The 21,299-nt window shown below is 33.1% G+C and overlaps 2 protein-coding genes and 1 long non-coding RNA gene across 4 annotated transcripts; 1 reads left to right on the plus strand and 2 right to left on the minus strand.

Annotated features, from left to right (window-relative positions):
* Positions 1-5,609: 5,609 nt before the first annotated feature.
* LOC128677131 (zinc carboxypeptidase-like) lies at positions 5,610-15,154 on the minus strand. 2 transcript variants are annotated; one of them, XM_053757761.2, is made up of 8 exons: positions 14,952-15,154; positions 13,111-13,412; positions 11,088-11,496; positions 8,683-8,794; positions 7,880-8,100; positions 7,699-7,783; positions 6,199-6,274; positions 5,610-5,841 (listed from the first exon to the last, which is right to left on the minus strand). In XM_053757761.2, exons 2-8 carry the CDS (start codon positions 13,383-13,385, stop codon positions 5,652-5,654), a joined length of 1,368 nt encoding a protein of 455 aa, XP_053613736.1. In that variant the 5' UTR covers positions 13,386-13,412; positions 14,952-15,154; the 3' UTR covers positions 5,610-5,651. The 2 variants fall into 2 exon arrangements, with proteins under 2 accessions (XP_053613736.1, XP_053613738.1); XM_053757763.2 differs by lacking the exon at positions 14,952-15,154 and having other exon boundaries at positions 13,111-13,423.
* Positions 13,667-14,334, plus strand: LOC128677132 (uncharacterized). Its single transcript, XR_008405502.1, has 2 exons — positions 13,667-13,953; positions 14,066-14,334. It is a non-coding gene; the product is annotated as an uncharacterized LOC128677132 (long non-coding RNA).
* A 923-nt stretch (positions 15,155-16,077) lies between the features above and the next one.
* Positions 16,078-20,602, minus strand: LOC128677130 (zinc carboxypeptidase-like). The gene is made up of 6 exons (XM_053757760.2): positions 20,262-20,602; positions 19,474-19,885; positions 18,796-18,916; positions 17,852-18,072; positions 17,293-17,377; positions 16,078-16,374 (listed from the first exon to the last, which is right to left on the minus strand). Exons 1-6 carry the CDS (start codon positions 20,543-20,545, stop codon positions 16,103-16,105), a joined length of 1,395 nt encoding a protein of 464 aa, XP_053613735.1. The 5' UTR covers positions 20,546-20,602; the 3' UTR covers positions 16,078-16,102.
* Positions 20,603-21,299: the final 697 nt, after the last annotated feature.

Consider the following 21,299-nt stretch of genomic DNA (forward strand, 5'->3'; position numbering starts at 1 on the left):
ATGGGATTAAAGTCACAAACTACTTAAATCATTTTACTCACCGCCGGACATCGTTATCGACATGTACCTATCCCGTTTCATTCAAAACTCCAATGATAGAATTGCCAAATAGTTTCGGACTAATAAGAGGATGTGGAAACTATGTGGAAACATTGCAAACATCCAAATGCTTGGAAAACTTCCCTAATCTAATTGTTACCGCAACCGGATTGGTGGACACGATATTTTACGGTATCTAATTTTATTCCGTCTACAGCTCAAAGTTTGGTATAAAGACTTAAAAACGGTTGACCTAGCGAGCGAATTTTTTGTATGTATGTTTCTTTGTAACGCGATAACTTTCGAACCGTTGGTCCGATTTTGATGAAATTTAAAACGTATGTAGTATCTGTCAGTAGAATTTTCAAGTTCGCGGAGAGTCAAAATCGGTTAAGTCGTTTTTGAAATATTCACAATTTTGTAAAGACTTATCAAAAATTGATTGTGTATATAAGTCTATATAAAAGATTATAAATAAGAATACAACAGTCAGTGATGATTCCGCCCACAGGAATTAAGGAAGTCACAAATTTTCACTTAAAGATCAAAAAAACAGCAAATTATTTAAGAATCCTCTAAGGATTTGAAGAATTCTAAGAAAGAAATGGAGATTTCTTTGTACTCGTCACATAGTGATAGGATAAAGCGATAAGCATAAGCGACTGTGTCTATTATAATTTATTTATTTACTAGTTGTTCGCCGCGAACTTAGACCTCGCGAACAAAATAATTTTTTACAAAATTGTGAATTTTTCAAAAATGACTGAGCCCATTTTGATGCCCCCCGAACTTAAAAATTATATTGACAAATTCTACATACCTATTAAATTTCATCAAAATCAGACTACCGTTAGTCTCGTTAGAAAGTTATCGTGTTACAAACAAACAACAAACAAACATACGTACATACATACATAGATACATATATACATACATACATACATACATACATACATACATACATACATACATACATACATACATACATACATACGCGTCTAAATCTAGTACTTACATAAATACGTTTATTTTTCAACAAAATCACTACCTTACTTCAAAAGTCGTGAAGTATGCGAACGGATCCGCGGTAATAAGTAACGCTTCAAAGGGGAGTGTGTCAACATATTGCAGAGACACAAGATTTATATGCGTTTTAAAATAGGAGAGGGTGACGTTATGTGTGCCTTGGGACTTAATAGTCGGCTAGTTTTCGAGTTATTGCTATGTGTTTTATATTTCTGAGACTAGTGGAGCATTTGGTCCCTTGTAGCGTGTGGTTCCACCCTGGAATAGGACCTCTCCGTGTACTCGCGTTGATATAGTTCATTCATTCATTCATATCAAATGTGTTATTGCTAACACTAGTGTCAGATTTTATTCAAGTCGCTTAAAGGCATCTTGACATTTAAGTACGATTAGGTACCTACCGCCAACTGGTGGCAAGTAGTCTCATACACACTAGTGAACTGAACTGTCGATCAATAATGTGCAGGTTTCCCCACTATGTTTTCCTTCACCGGAAGCGTGGTCTATGAAAACTACACGAGTCAGATTGGTATACAAATTCATTTGGCATGAGGATTCGAAATTGGGACCTGCCGATCATAGACGGACGGTCTTATCTGTTGATGTAGTGCAAGGCGACTAAGGGACAGTTAGCTCCAGGCAGCGGTCATAATAGCTGACCCGGCGATCAAAATTGCATGGTAACTTTCAAAAGTCAACTAGAAAAGATATTTTAATATCAGCTGCGGCGCTCAAATAAAGTATATTCATGTATGAAACATGAACAGACACGCAAGTGGACCTAAGAGCCATGCCGAATTACACCGTTGCGCTCGGTTGCAGCCACGCAGCAAATTGCAGATCCGTTGTGCTCCATTGTTTTCTATGTTTTGATACTGACGTGCGTTGATGTACGACGAAACTCCGTACAATTTCTGCGTTGTTCTGCGTTAACCCGTCAAAGGACGGGAACGTTACGAAGGAACACGGAGCGCAACGTTACGGTTCTTATCTGACGCAGATTGGGTCAGGTTAATTTATCGTTGACTGTACACTATGCAAGGTGAAGCAAGCAATTAAATTACAAAAAAAAAATGTCGACGGAATAGAATCGAACTAAAGATCTTTTATAAAATTTAAATATACTTGACGAATAAAATACAAAAATAGATAGGTACTTTCATTATCTTATTTCAACTATCATAAAAACAATAATAAACAACTATAATTAAAAAATGGCGGCGCCAATGATAACCCTTTGATGGCTCTCACTAATTATTACAAATAAACATCCTTCTTTACCAAAATAACCCTAAAACTATCCGGGCATAAAATTTTACAGCAGCATTATTATAAGCGACTATGCCAGTGGTTTATAGTTTTTATAATATTTTTCGACACCAATTACACAGAACACAGACTTTCTAGAGGTTAAGCTTGCTATATTTACTTCAAAATCCAAATTTGCACCTTGTTCAGTCCTAAATTTTTTTTCGATTGCAGTGTCTACATTTTAACGTTTGTAATGTATATTTTAGATGGATTTTATTCGATGGCCTTCAAAATTGCGAAATAGGAATATTATTCATGAACTCATTCTTATTGTAGTATTCGTGGCTATCATGTGTACACACACAACGACTTTCTGGTAGAGTAGTTTCATATACTGGTTTCCTTCTGGTGGCCTTCATTTCATATACAAGCTGTAAAATCATCAACGAGAATGCCAGTTTCCTCACGATGATTTCCTTTACCTGAAGCAAGTGAGGGAAAAGCCTTCACTTCACTCCACGTGAACATTTAAATAATAATTATCAATGCAGCTATAAACTACTAGAATTCCGAAATGACCACTTATAAGAATTATTGCCGAAAGAAACTCAAAACTACTTTACAATGTCAGTATTATTATACAAACTTATTATTTACTAGATGTTGCCCGGGACTTCGCTCCTGTGGAAATTTTGAGATAAAATAATAACATATAGCAATCTTGGATAATGTGCCTTTCTAATGGTGAAACATTTCAGCCTCAAACATACAAACTCACAAACGCTTACATCTTTATAATAATAGATATATTGACATACAAACTTGTGTGTCACACGTAGGATTCGAACCTGGGACATTTCAGTTCTCAAACGTGAATTCAATTACGTCTTAACTTGTCTCTCTACTAACTTTCGTTTGTGTAAGTGGTGTTGGTACAATTATAGAAATAAAATCTATCTTAACCTGAACTCTAATACTCAAGGAATCGTACCATCTTACGGACCATTTTATATTATACAGCCAGTTTAATTTCAATCCAGTGTTTCATATCGAATGTTAGTGAGTTCAGGTCCAATAACAGTGGTGATTAGTAAACTACTTCTAAGAAATTTAGTTTTGGCTCATTAACGACTTCGGAGTGATTGATGAGATTGACTGCAAAAGTGTTAGGTCGTTTCATGAAAACTTAAATGTACTTAAAGTATAACAGTTAAATGAGGAAAGATTTTAAATAAGACTCCCAAGTAATTTATTTCTTTTGACTAAATGCATACGGACTTGAAGTATTCTATTTTAGTCTTGTATTTAATTAAATAATTAAGTATAAATCCAAAAGCTAGTAAAAAAAAAATAAAAAATACTGTCTTTCCTTAACCCAAGGGTTAGTTGTCAATCAACTCTATACATTTTTGAGTTTTTGAGCTGTAATATATTGCAATTATGGAATAAGTAGGTACTCAGTAGACCGGTACTTACTAAATCCATGGTTGCAATAAATTGTGCATAAATAAAAGATCGCGACGAATGAGAACTTCCCAATTTAAAGTCGGTTAAAATATATTATACTTAAAAATGATCAGGATCACGCAAATAAGCCTCTTGTAGTAAATGCTTAAAAGCTTTTAATAATATAGGCTAGGTAATGAACAAAGAATTATCTTAAGTATAAAATTTAATTTGGCAAAAAAAAAGCAAAAATAAAAAGGTAAATAATATATAAATCTTTCTTTGAAAAGATTACCCGGTTTAATATCTTTATCAACTCATGTATGGTTAAACCTCTGATGTGGTTTAATTTTACGCAAGGTTAGAAAAGGAAACAATAAAAAGGGATCATTACAAAATATTATCATATAAATTGAAAATGGTCCTCTCGAACAAAAAGCTATGGAGTCAATATTACGTTATTTACTTTTGGGCATTTGACGAATGTCAAACCTGTTACCCCATTTGTTTCTCATTAAATTAAGACTTAATGTTCTATATACTTTGGTTTAAATTTATCGATATTACTTTGTAATACCACACACAATAAACCATAAAAGGCTCACATAAATAATATTATCTAATGATGAAAGACAAGAAAATAATATTACTTTTCTAATTGACTTCGAAATTTCCATTCACCGTTCCAAGTATTTGTAATTGTATCGCGCACAAAATCCTATTGTGTAACATTATTAATAAATATATATGAATTATATGTTATAAAATAGTTGATATATAAATATAGATAGACACCCAAGAACCCAGGTAAATCTATAAAATATCATATTCAATCTTGACCTGACCGAAAATCGAACCCGGAAATCCATCGTGGACGTCCAGCATGATATGACCATTAGACTCCCTACAGAGGTTTATTTCGTAAACATGAAAGTGGGCCTAATACAGTTCATTAACCATTAACTGAAAATCTAAAAATAAAGATATCACAATTTTTATGTCTTTTGATTGCAATTCAAGTATGGGCTTTGCATTTCTAATAAATTAAAAATAAATATTTTAAGAAATTATATGACACGAACGAAATATATGAAAAATAATTTTATTCAAATATTTAACAGCCACTCCATTGTTTTTTCTGTCTCAGCGTCCCGGATAGATACGCGTCATGATTTGTGGGGGCCGTTTTGACATCTGATTTCAGTCATGCGTCACATTGTCAAGGGTTCCGTAATTTATTATTATTTACTTAAAATAACGTGTCATCCATTCATGAAATCTCGGGTAGATGTCGCGACATTCTTCTTTTATCAAATATAAGGGAACAGTTTTATAGTCGCATGAGTTGAGATATTTTGAGATCTATATCATAAGTCGCAAAAATTCATATGAAATTATAATAAACAACGATAAAACATTATCTCTAATTCACATAAATAATACAATGTTTAACTTGATAAGTGAACTTATTTTGAGAGAAATACCTAATTTACGTTTGTTCATTTAACTCTTTCATTCTTTCGAATGCTTCGATAAATTAAAACAAATTACTATGTAGGTAATATATACAATAAAATAATAAAAATTAAAACATATGTGTACTGGCAGCAAATAAACCTAAATTAATTATTGATTGAAACCAATGTAAGATACAAAAAAATTACACGAATTACCTACTTCTCTATAATAGCTTTATAAATTTTAGAATGCATGAAGACTTCATTGGTTGTCGAGTGCGTTGACTAGATTCTAGAAATTTGTTCGAAAATAAGCAGCAGAAATAAGTCGAGAATCATTTTATTAGGTAATTCTTTTTTAAACGAACAGGTGGCTAATGAAAAACGATGTTTAAAAAAGTATAAATAAATTTATTTACAAAAGTAGAAAATTCACTTGAACACAGCGAGGAAGACTAGAGAGGTGATAACGGACATGATCGACCTGTAGATGACGACAGTGCCAGAGTAGTATCTCAACTGTCTGGTCGTCTTGTCCATCTCGATGAGGCAATCCATGATTTCTTCGTTATTAGGGATGATCTGCGACGTTGGTAATAAGAAACCGAAGTTACCTACATCCCTGTAATTAAATATTATCATTTAAATAAGATCGGTATTTTACTTCAGTTTTCAAATTAAGTTTATTAATAGATTACTGATGAAAAAACAAATCAGTTCTTAAAATCCTAAGAATCAAACGGAGTAAAGATTTAGATTTTTATTGAGAATTCACAACGCACAGAGTAATTAATAAGCACTAGGATTAAGAACAGATTCGTATATAATACATGAATTCATTGCGTTTATCAGTCCGTAGTTATTCATATAACGTTTCTTTAGTTAGTTATGTAACTAAAACATCGATAAAAGTGTGCAAAATCTGTGAAAATGAGTACAAATTTGCCACAAATACGCAACAGAGATCGTCAACTCTTACCTGAGTTCAAAGAGATACACAATAGGAAAGTTTGCTACTCCTTTGGCCCAGTCGAAGCTTGATCCACTAACTGCATCTATAATAAAATCATGCTTTAAATTTGCCTGCCTTAAATACTTATTTACCACACATACCGAAAGTAAGTTTGTTTGTTCTTTACCTGCTCAACCTGATTTCAAATCTTGTTGAAATATTGCATATATGTAGAAGTGATGAGAAGGACAATGGGTACTTTTCATTCCGGAAAAATCACTTTTTCCGTGAAAAATTCACGTGGGTGAAGCCGCCGCAGAAGCTAGTATAAATAATTTGCTTAGGTATTTAAAATTCGTTAGTTTCATAAAAAATAATTTAGATGATCATGAAATATTTCGAAGTCTATTCAACTATATCTTTACTTTCAAGGATTTATTTTTTGGTGGTAATTACATTATACAAGGTAAACTACAGTTAATTGAGCTCGATCGAACATAGAAAAAGCCTAGAACATAAAAGAAGCATTAGGTCTTAAATGTTCCATCAAAAATACAAAAATATTGCAAAGCTTTCTTTAGTAGCCAAACCATGGAGGAAGTTTTTCAATTAAATAATAAATACATGTACTTATATTTGTGTGGCAAACCCTTTTAATATCAGTAGGTACTTCAAATATTGAGACGCTTCGCGCAAACGTTTCTGTTATCATTGACATCAAACTTTTTATCTTATTTACACTGATTTCTTGTGCTGAGTAATGACTAATTCCTAAATAATGAATCATATTAGGTCTATGAAGTATTTTGTGACTAACAGTGTGTTTATTTCTGCAAACTATTTGTATATAATAAGATAAAATACGCGAGTACTTGAATTTATCAAGTATTTGTTATTTAAATAAATAAATAAAAATAAATATATTAGGACAAATCACACAGATTGAGCTAGCCCCAAAGTAAGTTCGAGACTTGTGTTATGGGATACTAACTCAACGATACTATATTTTATAATAAATACATATATAAATAAACATCCAAGACCCGGGCCAATCAGAAAAAGATCATTTTCCATCATGACCCGACCGGGAATCGAACCCGGGACCTCTCGGTTCAGTGGCAAGAATCTTACCACTGCGCCACCGAGGTTGTCGAGGTTGTTGTATTTTCGTGGAATATCATGGACACTCATGGACATAAGATTCTTGCTTGGTATGTAAATATAAAATCAAAATGTTTGCATTTGTTCTAGGAGACTAATCATATTATACTAATCAAATTATATGTTAGATTTTCGAAGTGTCTCCTTCTCTTATCTGAGCATTTTCTCTGGTTGCTTTTGTACACATTGCACGATCATTAGCATTAATTATTATTCAACCATTATTATTCTTGATGCCAGCACTTCTTGGCGGAAAGGGCATTAGTTTCCTTCGTAATTATCTCGTAAGTTTTTCAAAATAGTTAATATATCGTAAAAATCGTAGACAATATCTAGTCAGTGACGAGAAAGAGAAAGTTAACTTACATAAAATAGCCGTGGAGGTTCCTACCGCATATGGAGTGCCATGTCTTGCAGTCAACTTCTCAGCTCCACGTATAGCGATTTCGTACTGTTAATAAAGAACATAAATAGTTAAAGTTATATCACAAAATGTACTTCTCGTCTAAGAAGGTCTAGCGAACGAGAAATTGAAGACAATTCTCACCATGTCACCATAGTTTTCAGCCTCCAAAACGCCGAAGTCGCTGACATGGCTGTAAGGCACCAAGATCATTTGAGAATATGAGTGGAAGGCAAAGTAGTAGATGACGTTGCCGGTGGCTTTCAACTGGTTGACGTATCTGATTATGGCTTGAGCTTCTAATTCTGATGAGGCACTGGGTCCGGCATAGGTTTCAGCACATGGGTTATTTGAGGCACCAATAGCTGTAAAAATTGTAATGTGACATCACTATTACAATTGTTAATTTGTTATGAAGTATTTTAACTGCGGTGTAACTAATTGAAGTGGCCACCGCAGTATATGGACATCTGAAGCGTCAGGGGTGACGGTGGTTCCACATCGCCGATGGCTGGCATCATTGCCAATTTTTAACGGGATATCTTAAACAGTCTAATACTTACAAGAGCCACATTCTTCTATCTCTTTATTCTCTTCTTTCTTTGCCTGTCTTTGAAAAAAAGCCTGCGTCGAAGTTTGTTGTGCAAATTCTTCACCTGCGCTTTGGATATTGGCAGTAGACTTAATTTATTTTTTGACAAAAACAAGTGAATAATATAAATCGAACACGTGTATATCCTGTAATCATCCTACGTTGGATAAGAAATTTAGAATTTTAAATATTTTTTGAAATATAACTCGAAAAGCTGATGAGGTGATTAGACGTTTCCTCTTCAAAATGCTCAAAAAATTTGTTAATCTACGCATGATGCGCCTTTAGACACTAGGAGGTACTACAGTTGCAGTTGAAGCTACTTCGATATAATTTACGATTATCTTTCACTTACACATCCATACAAAGTCGAAGTTCCTGTTGAGATCGATGCCGTTGCCAATATCTGCGTTGGCGCAGGTCGACACGTAGTTTGTTGGGTTACGATTCTTTCTCCACATTCGATTCTAAAACAAAATCAAATTATTTTGTTGAGTCATTTAACGGCATAATATTAAATAGATCTGTCAGTCAGTCTCGTCAGCAGCATATTAACCTACCCTTCCTTGCAAACTCGCAAATTCCTTGAAAACTCGCCGCTATCACCTCGCCATAGAGGTTCATGCAGGGTAAATTGATGTGCTGTTGACTGTACATATTCAGAACTTGAGAATATATTTTTAAGACAGATTTTGACATCGATTTTTTTGATACCGACTCAGTTTTATCATCATGTGATACACAAAATTTGTACAGTGTAAATAAATTACTCTGTACAGATAGGTATTTTAAAAAGTATTACATATATATTAGCGGGCCGCCCCGGCTTCGCTCGTAAAATACTATAATTAAACATAGCCTTTGTTACTCCTGAATCTTACGTCTATATATGTGCATAATAATCGGCCCTATAGTTTTTCAGTTCTGTATTCATTAAACATATAAATACAAATCTTTATTCTTTATACAAAATTTGTGCAGTATAAAGAAATTACTCAGTATTTATAGGTATTTAGAACGCATTATGCATAGGTATAAGCATGGATTAGTTTGCAAAGATATTTTATTCATTGGAATTTATAGCGAAAGATCAACAAAGTTTAAAATCAAGATTAAATTTAGTGACTTGGTACAATTTATCGCAGATAATTAAGAATTCGTCGAGGATTTAGATAATTGATTATTATTGTAATATGAATAACATTAAATACAATAAAGGGCTTAAATTGTAGATAGATGTCTGACATTGACAAGTACTATTGATCCATAAGTATTAGGCAAGATTTTAATTCTAAATTCTATTACATTATTATTACACTACTATTACACTACTATTACACTACTATTACACTACTATTACACTACTATTACACTACTAGTACACTACTAGTACACTACTATTACACTACTATTACACTACTATAACACTACTATTACACTACTTTTACACTACTAGTACACTACTATTACACTACTATTACACTACTATTACACTACTAGTACACTACTATTACACTACTAGTACACTACTATTACACTACTATTGTAGATACAGCCAACAGCACATCAACCTACCCAAATTCATTGCATACTCGTCTCTATTGCCACGCCATAGAGGTTCATGCAGGGTAACTTGATGTGCTGTTGACTGTGTAGGAAATTTAATTGTTACTTGAAGATGATTCAATAATATTTGGGTTTTATATTTTACGATGAGATTGACACCTCGTATGCGCGATCACCACCACCGTCGTCGAACAGTTTGCCAAACTACGGCGAATTCGGTATACATTGTAGTTTTTTTATTGCGGCAAATAAAAGCACTCATATTTACCACGCAATGTTGTGTCTGAATTCGGCGACAGTGTGGAGCTACCATAATATTTGTTTGTTCTTGTCTTGCCTTGTGACCTATATATCAATACCAAGTAAAGGTAGTTTTACTCGTGCATAATTAGATAATATAAAGATAGTTTTGCTAACATTTAAGGAGGGTTGCACCGCAAACTTTGACATTAACTGTAACATGCGAAGAAAAACGCCATTTTGTAACACCAGCGCGCCGTGTACAATTAACGTCAAATGTGACGGTGCAACTCACCATTATAAATAACAATATTATTATTTTATTTATTTAATAAATTATGCGATGGTATTAAGTATTAAATATTAAGGTTTGACTTTAATGTCATTCATACAAGTCAAAGATCATTTTGCGTAATATTAACATACACTGTATTTTTTTTTTCTCCATGATGTCTGTAACTAATGGCCATGAACAATGACTTCGTAATTATGTAAATTTTAAATACTTGGACAAAAATAAAAGTACCTACCTATAAAACCTTATAGGTAAATAGCGTAAACACTTTCTATTCTGTCACTTGTAATAATTTTGCATATACTTTTAAGTATGCAAAATTATATTACAAGTGACCTACTAAAACTACCTATTGAAACTACGAGGTTGGTCGATCTTTTTGTATAATGTTTTCTGTTTGCTCGCTCAGTAGTATATGAAAAATTTTTAGGCAATAAAATTTTTATCTATTATGCAGTCAACTAGAGGCATAAGCATTACTTTTTAATGTTTTTAACATATTTTTTTTAATTTAAACGTCATATTATATCAAAATATTTTCCTCAAGCCCATTTGATTTCAAAGCTACTGATCGCTGCCACACGACGGGAATAGCGCATAAAATCTATATATTTTTATTTATAAATAAAAAATACAAAGCCAATGAGATATGTACTTACATTAGTAAAAGTATAGACATATCCATCTGGATTGACAACGGGGAAAATATGCCATACGAAGGTTTCAGCCAGAAACCTGACATCTGCGTCGTCGCTGGTCAAAAACTCTTTAATAATCCACGTAACAGTTGCTGGTGATATCCATTCCCTTGCGTGTATTCCACCTTCAATCATACCAACTAGAGGAGTGCCCTCGCGATCGCTATTTTTGAAGTCAATAAGAACTCCTTTAATCGGCCTTGACTCGTATGATTGTCCTATAGTAACAGTAGTGACCACTCCAGGATATAAGTCGGCTAATTCGTCGAGCCACGCATGGATTTCGTCTAAATTGTGATATTTGTTCCATGAAAATGATCCGAGTGTTTCTGATCTCCCATCAGCTGGTATCATTTGAGCATCAATGAGTCTGAAAAAATAGATATATTTATTATTTGACTGGACCTATACATATATTCTATACTCTACAATTATTATAAAGAGGTAAGCGTTTGTGACTTTGTGGCTTTGTTAGTTTGTATGTTTGAGGCAGGTAATTTCTTAACTATCGAACCGATTTCAAAAATTCTTTCACCATTAGAAAGGTACATTATCCAACATTGCTATAGCCTATATTTTATCTCAAAATTCCCACGGGAGCGAAGCCCCGGGCAACATCTAATACATATATTAAAACTGTAAGTGGGCTATGTTTGTTCGCGCAAAACATAAAAACTATACGATGGAATTTGATGCTGTTTTATCAGTTGTATAGCGTATAATCTAACTTAAAATCTTTTATAAGTTTCATCGCGATATGTTGTGCGATATCAAATTAGTTTGTCATTTTATTTTTAGGCGTGTGGAATAGGATCACTCTCGTCGATGACGCACGAGGCGACTATGCTTAATAGAAATAAAGAAAATGAAAATTCCTTGACAATGAATAGATTACAATAGCATTCCCTAAAAGGGTTGTCGTCAGGCGGTTCGTTATATGAAATCATCGATCGAAATCCTATCTTCATAACTTAAGGTTAATTTTTACGCGGACACATCTACCTAATAATCGTATAAGGAAATTTCCTAGTGTGAAAATAAATATATTTTGGTACAGTCAACAGTACATCAAATTACCCTGCATGAACCTCTATGGCGCGGTAATAGCGGCGAGTTTGCAATGAATTTGGGTAGGTTGATGTGCTGTTGACTGTACGTATTAAAACTGGTGTTGTATTATTAATTGTAGCTCGTAAGTATAAAAGTTATACCCAGGATATATTTCTCAAACATAAAAGATGTTTTGAAGTTTTTACTAAGTATTTCAAAGTTATTGAATAAAGATCCACTTGTAAGCATTATTATAATGCCTCTACAGTATCTATTTAAAATATCTCCCATCAAAATTCGCTGCATAGTTTTAAAGATCTAAGGATAAATAGGGACAGATAAACCGCGGGAAGCGGCTTTGTCTTTACTATGTAGTTATTATACAGGTATATTGTAAATTACTTGCTTTTCCCCCGGCTACACTCATTTAAATTTCAGTATAGTATAGTATAGCTGGCGGCTAGATGGGTCGACGATGTAAAGGAAATTGCTGGCAACAACTGGATAGGGATGGCCCAGGACAGAGATGCTTGGCGGAGACGGAAGGAGGCCTATACCCAGCAGTGGGACACGGAGGGCTGCAGATGATGATGGTATAGTAGTTTTCATTGACAACTTGCTTCCAATGAAGGAAAATATCGACACGCGTACACGAGTCGATGATGATTTATCAGCTATATAGTGTGAGAAATATACAAAACATCGCGTGTTCATGGTTCTATTCGGACCTGTGATGCCACGAAGCCCGTCACGTGGTCCGTGTAAAAAGTAAAACTTATAGAAGATTTAGTTATGATTTAACAACAATACGCCATACGCCGACGTCAACACCCCTTGAGATTTCCGTTGCTACCTATCAGATACCAAGACTGTGTGTCGTCTCCTCGCAAACAAATGAAAATGTTTTACTTAATTTACATAAATCAATACTTACTCTTGTACATTTGCAACAGTTATTTCAGGTTGCATGCCGACAGTTCTGGTATAGTTTACAAAAACCTTCTCCTGCGCAGGGGAAACCATTATTCTGACGTCGTTATCCACTTCAAAGATGTCCGTCCAGAAATCGTAGCCATCTTTTTTTAGATCGTTCAATTGTTGCACTTGTACTTCATTCTTAGGAACTACTTTGTACACTTTGTAGTCGTTAAAAGTCTGCTTAGCGCCACTAAGTGCTATAACAGCTAATAATACAACCACTATATTCATATTGCTACGTGTGCCTCTTATTGTTACCTATTTAAAAGTGACACATTTGTACGAATTTTATCGATAATTACTGATTATAGATTCCTCATTGCTAACGCGATAAGGTTTATAGATGTTGATAATATAATTTATCATATTTTAGAATGATTATAGTATATATACGTATGAGTGTTTGTATTTCCATCGTGCCAAAACTGCTTGACACAATTTAGTGAATGTGATTTACGTGTAGATGTGATAAAGTAAAACATTTTATCATTAGCGACTTACATAGCTCGATAGATCAATCTTTATTTTCACATATAATTTTTGTTCTTCATAGTTTAATTTATATGTCAAACCGTGTTTTACGTAACGATTAATTTGTTACATAATTTGTATTAGATTGAAACTACAAAATTATCAATACATACATTTTGTTCGATAAAATTTTATAACAATATATTCTGAATGTATTTTTATAGCCTATAAAAATAAATTCAACTTTTGTGTTAAGACGTTGATTTTAAATGTATTGATTGTTAGAAAAATAGTTCTTTTCTTTATTACACATTTCATTGGGATAAAGGTACAACATACAAATTGAAACACCTAATTAAGTAATTTATAAAGTAATTTAATTATTCATTTGATTAGATTAGATTAATCTAAACCTCTAAGTGCTGTCTTGATGTCTGTAGGCTGTATGCCGGAGACCATGTGAAGCAGAGGAGAAGTATGCAAACGTTTACGGTATTTACTGATACGAGTACTCTATGGTGGAGAAAACTTTCTGAAAAACTATTAGGATTTCGTGAGAAATACTAGGCATTCGCGGAAGATCAGCGTCGTGGTTTACGCCATGACATCGTGCTGAACGAAGACAATTTTAGTACGTTACCTCTTTCAATTATATGTTCAGTGATGTCTGTCGTGGCTTTTGTACAAAATAAAGGTTTTTTCTTTCTTTTTTTCTATTTTATTTACCTACCTATGTAAAGGTATGTTTCAATAAAAATTGGTTAAAACTGATTTGTCTCCGGGTTATCAAAATGTATTCTACTACAGGTCAAGACGAGGAAGATAATATCCGATATACGAGCAAGTATTCGTTGTTAAATTGATTTACATGTACATAAACATTTTAAACAACTATATTAAGTAATGCATAAATAATTTTATTTTTAGTTTACATAATTATTGATTGATTATTGAATTTCTCAAATTTATTCATCATTAAGTCATGATGGAAAATGATCTTTTCCTGATTGGCCCGGGTCTTGGATGTTTATCTATATATGTATTTGTTATAAAATATAGTATCGTTGAGTTAGTATCCCATAACACAAGTCTCGAACTTACTTTGGGACTAGCTCAATCTGTGTGATTTGTCCTAATATATATTTATTTATTTATTAAGTTAAAGCCATTAAGTTTTGTAGAAACATAATTATTTTGTTTACTAGTGACTTTCATAATTTTTATAATCGCATAGTAAAGTTGTTCTAATTATCATTTTTTTGACATTTTCGAAGCTTTATATATATTTTTTTAGAACACGCATAAACAATTTTTGGCACAACTTACAAACCACAAAAAATATCAATCACTTCACGATAAAAATCTCATACGAAACATATCATTTTTAACACTGTTTTTTTTTTTATTTATTTTTAAATTTCCACTAAAAATCACTTCATAATTGTTGATTTATGTCCAAAAAAGAACACAGCACTTGTACATAACAATTCATAACTCTCTCACTACTACACACACAGTGCCCTACAACTAAACCAATTTTGTTATCACTATCAGCATTCCATATATCAACTTATCGATTACTGCTTGCAAATATTAGTTATATGATAGTATATTTAACACCACACTTCTATAGTGCATTGTCACATTCGTTAACCTTGTTTAAACCTAGACATACGTGTTTAGTTACCTATTCTGATAGTAAACTAAAAGTGTGCGTTTACAAATGACTCTATTCTAAAACTAAGTAAATATATACAATGTTGTGTATTGAATATGATATTATATAATTTCTTAAAGCAACCTTCAACCTTCAGCACGATATGGAAAAAACTGCAATTAATGTAAATTTTAAGTTAGCATATTCCATCTTACTTATTTATATAATTTAAGATGTTATTAACATTTTGAAAAGTAGGAAAACGGAAACTGGCTTCCGACGCTCAACGGCTGAGAATGATAACGGCAAAATACTCAGATGAGATATTTTTAATTCAGTCAATGAATAGGAGAAAATATAATTTTCCTCGGCTACAAGTTTGCTATGAGATGGTTATTAAGAACTATATTACATCCATACTAATATTATAGATGCGAAAGTCTGTCTGATCTGAAAGCAGATCAGACCGCTAAACCGCTAGACCCATTTTGATGAAATTTGGTATGCATGTAGTGAAAGATCCCCGTATAACGTAGGCCGTGACTATAATGGGGGGGTGAAAGTTTGTATGAAAATCATGTCTGTTTCGCTTTCACAGAGAAATTCACGCGGGCGAAGCCGCGCAGTTAGAAATATATAGATTCAAAATAAGTTCTAAGAATATAAAACACTTTTTTGACACAATCTCCAAGATAATACATTTAGTGGGATTCATATATATGGTTATAGAAAAGTAAATTTGTGTCCAAATGCTTTCATTAAAACAATAATAATCGCAAAAGAAACTTAAATAAATAATCATAACACTTAAAAACATTTATTAAAACAACATCCCTAACACAATACAAATAGTGAATAATACATTAACGTGAACAATACTAGCTGAGGACATGAGCCAAACATTGTAACCCATGCCTTTGGCATTCTTATTCATTTCAACGAGAAAATCCATGGTTTCCAAACCTGTGGGGATGATCTGCTGTGGGGGCAGAAGGAAGCCGTATTCGCCCAAATCTCTAAGCTCGAGAAGGTAAGCGATTGGTACTTGCGTCGTGTATTTCACCCAATCGAAACTTGTGCCACTCATTGCATCTGTAAAATATGAAATGAACCGTTAACATAAGTCAATATTTTCGTTGACATAATAGTTAACATAACATTATCAGCCATTTTAAAGTGGTTCTCGTGAGTTTCGATCTTTGCATCCGCGCTGTCATTACGTTCCGTCGATTTCCTTGAGGAACGAATCATTTACAAAATGACATAACCATAGTACAGTTTAATTATTTTAAAGTCAGTAAAACTAATTCTTGTCTTTGTTAAATTTTGAAAAATTGTATGACAGCGCGGCCGCAGCTGTCCGAAACGCTCCGAGAACAACCTAAAATGTCTGTTGATGAATAGTGTTCCCACTGCTTGCGATGGAAGAATACTGAGGATGGGCTGACACCCTACGTGGGCCTTAATGAAATTTACCGAATAGACGAATAGAGAAAGCACCTACAATTTTGGTCACCCATCCTGTGAGTGACCATTATGCATAACAACACAATACAATAATATTTTATTGCACAAATTAGTTACATAGTATACATAAGTATAAAATGTATTATCACACATAGCGTGACATGATGATTTAGATATATTGTGCAAAAGGAGGCCTTATCGCTGTGAGCAATTTCTTCCAGATAACCTTTTTGGAAATTGCTAAACGAGGAAATATTCACACACACTCAACTACTACGACTCTTTTTCTGATATAAGCATTTTCCTGGTTGCCTCCGCAGCCATTGTGCGTCGGAGTCCCGGGTCTGCTTTCCTACTTTTTCGTCTCCACTTCGCACGGTCGGCATTCTTAGTACTCGGTAAGCATAATCGCTATCACATCGTCGAAAGAACTATGATGCCTTCAAAATCGTCAAGGTATATTTCAATTCAATGTTTCTGAAACATAAGTAGGCACTCATTCTTCAGAAACATTGTTTTTAGAAAAATTATAAATATACTTACACATCACATCCATGGAGACGCCAACCCGATAATTAGTACCAAATCTGTTTTGTATTCTATCAGCGCCTCTTATTCCAATTTCGTACTGAAATTATGAGACTGACAAATTAATGTGATATTTTTATTTTTGGCATTATTATAATAATTATTTTTATGGGAACTAGATAACAGTCTAAATAAAATTATTCTTCTCCATAATTTATTTATTTCTTTAAACTTTATTTTATAGAAAGAAATAAAAGTACAAAAATTAAAAGCGTTATCTAATAGTCTACTACCAGAGGATAACACAGCATGTTACAAAATGTTATCTAACACTTTTTGTCTCTTTTCCTAAACACATTCTTGATAAAAGAGTGTCAAAGACAGAAAGTTTTATATACAATTTTGTAACATGCGGTGTGGGAGCACCTATACAGAAAATGAAAAAGTTTGTCCTTATATAAATGCATATAAATAAACCAATACATTATTATCATCAATTCAGTCTGTCAACTGGATTTTTTTGGCTAAGGTTTCCCAGCAGTGGATCACTACAGGAATATAAAAAAATACATACCATATCTGCATAGTTAGTCGCCATCAAAGCATTAAATCCATTAATGTGACTGTAGGGAAGGATTACGAGTTGTGTGTATGAATGGAATGCAAGATAATAAGCAATGTTTGCCCTCTCGTTCACATTTCGTACATATTGCGCTATAGCCCTTGTTTCGGGTTCAGAGAACGCTGTTGGACCTGGATACGTATTACTGCAGGGATCAGGGGAGGTGCCAGCCGCTGCAGAATAAAATAAAACACCCTTTAAAATTGTTTGTAGAAAATACTGTTTGAATGAGATTCTTTCAATCAAAATCAAATCAAAATCAAATTATTTATTCAGAAATTAGGCCTTCACAGGCACTTTTTCACGTCATATTCTAAATTAAATGATGTTTACCAAAGCTACAAACTACTAGCATTTCGGAACGACCACTGCTGAGAAGAAATGCCGAAAGAAACTCATTCATACAGTGTTGGTCCCTATTATGCCAGAAGGGCTTACCATTTTTTAAATATAAATTTATGTATAATTATTTTATTTCGCCTTTGGGCATTTCTTCTCAGCAGTGCTCGTTCCGATATGCTAGTACTAGCTTTTATCAATTAATTTAGAAAATGACGTGAAAAAGTGCCGGTGAAACACTAATTTCCGAATAAATGATTTGATTTTGATTTTGTGTCATCTTATTGAGTGTGTTATTGATACCATTGTTTCCTCACGATGTTACTTTTTACCAAATACAAGTGTTCGTCACTGAAAATTACTAGTTACATAATGCGAGCCAGATAAATGTGGCAAGAGTAGGATTTGAATCTGGGACCTTTCGATCATAAACATACCACCACCGCTTCATAAAGTAAAAAAAAATATACAAAATCTTCGAACCCTAAATATAATAATAACTTTACTAGGGTTATGTCAATATTGAATTGTAATTATATTTTTATCAATGTACTTACTGTTCCAAACGAAGTCAAAATTCCTGTTCAGATCAACGCCATTGCTCATGTCATCAAGAACTCCTGTAGTATTGCATGAAGTGAAGTATGACACGTTACGATTCTTTCTCCACATTCTATTCTGAAATTATAGTTTACATAATCATAATCGCATTATTATTATTATTATGAAAATCAATGGCTGACAGATCTTGGTTATTTTATTCTGCTCACAGTCAAGTTCGAGCAGATTAATAAAACTCGATAGGACTAGTGGGACTCAAAGAAATATTGTCACAACTATTCTCTAAGTTCTTGATGTTGAAGTTTTTTGATTACAAATTTCAAGAAATCACAGAATATATATCGTATGCTGAATACAGTAAAGCACAAATGTTTATGCTACCAAAAAAAGAAGAATATCACAAGTATCAAATTTATATAAAACAAGTTTATTTGTTAGACAAATTAAAAAACCCCCGACATTCAATATTCATTTCGCTACAACTTTCGAACGGGCTAAACAGATTTTCATGAAACATGGCTAAAACACTCAGGAATATAACTATAACACAAAATAAACTAAACGAAAATCGGTCCATCTGTTTGGGAGTTACGATGCCATAGATACAGAGACAGACACGTTAAACTAATAACACCCCTATTTTTGCATCGGGGGTTAAAAACGACATCACTTACAGTAGTAAATGTATAAGCATAGCCATCTGGATTAACAACAGGGAATATATGCCACTCATAACCTTCTGCCAATTCTCTAATTTCTGGATCAGTGCTTGTCAAAAACTCTTTAATAATCCAAGTTACGGCGGCTGGTGCTATCCATTCTCTAGCATGTATTGTACTTTCTAATATACCAACGCTAGTATATGTAATTTCTGGATGATAATTTATTATAATGCCTCTTATTGGTCTATTTTCAAATGAAGACCCTATTGTTATTGGTGATACTATGTCTGGATAGGCTGTTACTAGTTCGTCTAACCATGTGTAAATTTCTTCTAATGTATGGTAGGAGTTCCATGTAAGAGAGTGGAATGACGAAGAATCTCTGCTGTCCAATAATGCCGGTTTTAGCTGGTCTTCAATAGCTCTGTAAAGGTAATGAAACAACTGTTTAAAAAAAAAAGAAATTATTTGAAAAATCTTCCTGCTATAAAGGTTTATACCTTTTGTACGTTTAATTTGACTTAAGTGCAGTAATAAGAGCAAAATGGATGACCACGACGAAATTTTTCAAAAATTTTACAATTTGGTGAAAACATTCTAAATTGAATCTTTAAAAATCATATTACATAGAAATAATGTTTACATGATCACTTAACGATAAAAAATAAAGCATTAATGATGTCAATTTGTAAAAATACAAAATTAAGATGTATCGATTGATCGTGTGAATCAATTACCGAAAATAGCACAACTTGTATCTGTAATAACATTTTTAAAAAATATACATAAAGTGCACGTACCTTTGCAAATTTTCGATTATAATTTTCGGTTTTAAATGTTCATTTTTTGTTATCTCCAAAAATTCTTTCTCATTCTCTCGAGACACCATTGCTTTGACGTCACTGTTCACATTAAAAATCTCCTCCCAAAACGTTGCAAAGCCATTTTTTTTTATCGTTTCAAGACTTTTTACTTGTCCATCTGTTGTCGGTAAAACTTGGTATAATCTGTAGCCTTCATAACTAATTTTTTGAGCATTTACAAAAACAACACAAACAATACAAAAATATATTATTTTAGACATAATTTCAAATTTATTTACGATCTATTAAAACCATAGCTTACATTAAAATGACTTGAATTTATTTATCGAACTATAAATGTGTATCTAATCTCTGCATGATAAAGATTTGCCTAATTAATTTTAAATACCTATCACATAACGAGTTTATTATCATATTATCGATTATCTGGTTGCACCAGTCAAGTTTACTGGTGCAACCAAAGGTAATATTAGTTACTTTTCTAGACACATGAATATCATTTTTTAAATTGCGATCCTGTTATAAAGTTTACTTATGCATACATTCCATTGATATAAAAATACAGTCCACTTATTTATAAAACAGTGAAAAATACTTTAAACTCTCTCTTTTAATCGTTTATGTACTTTTATATATTATTAGAAAAAAACATTGTAAGAAACAATAACGGTAAGCCCTTCTGGCATGATAGGCACCAACACTATTCAAATGAGTTTCTTTCGGCATTTCTTCTCAGCAGTGGTCGTTCCGAAATGCCAGTAGTTTGTAGCTTGTGAGAAATAACCATAAATATAAAAATTGACGAGAAAAAGTGCCTGTGAAGGTCTAATTTCTAAATAATCCATTTCAGACACAAGTTGATAATCAACCAGAGTGCAAGTTTTCTCAAGAAGTTTTCCTTCATCGGAAGCAGATTATTACATGAGTCAGATTGGTATATAAACTCATGTGGTAGTAGGATTCGAACCTGCGACCTTTCTATTCATCATTACACCACCACCGCTACTTTAAGCT

The sequence above is a fragment of the Plodia interpunctella genome, chromosome 17, assembly GCF_027563975.2.
Source record: "Plodia interpunctella isolate USDA-ARS_2022_Savannah chromosome 17, ilPloInte3.2, whole genome shotgun sequence".
NCBI classification, from domain to species: Eukaryota; Metazoa; Arthropoda; class Insecta; order Lepidoptera; family Pyralidae; genus Plodia; species Plodia interpunctella.

Bases quoted from the DNA above. Each gene is read 5' to 3' on its own strand.
- LOC128677131 (XM_053757761.2), bottom strand. From the start codon at position 13,385: ATGAATATAGTGGTTGTATTATTAGCTGTTATAGCACTTAGTGGCGCT. The intron at 11,497-13,110 runs GTAAGTATTGAT...CTATTTTTTCAG, and splicing joins ACTGTTGCAAATGTACAAGA to ACTCATTGATGCTCAAATGA. The intron at 7,784-7,879 runs GTGAGAATTGTC...CTTTATTAACAG, and splicing joins CTGAAAACTATGGTGACATG to TACGAAATCGCTATACGTGG.
- LOC128677130 (XM_053757760.2), bottom strand. From the start codon at position 20,545: ATGTCTAAAATAATATATTTTTGTATTGTTTGTGTTGTTTTTGTAAAT. The intron at 19,886-20,261 runs GTACGTGCACTT...TTACCTTTACAG, and splicing joins ATAATCGAAAATTTGCAAAG to AGCTATTGAAGACCAGCTAA. The intron at 18,917-19,473 runs GTAAGTGATGTC...CTATAATTTCAG, and splicing joins ATGCTTATACATTTACTACT to AATAGAATGTGGAGAAAGAA.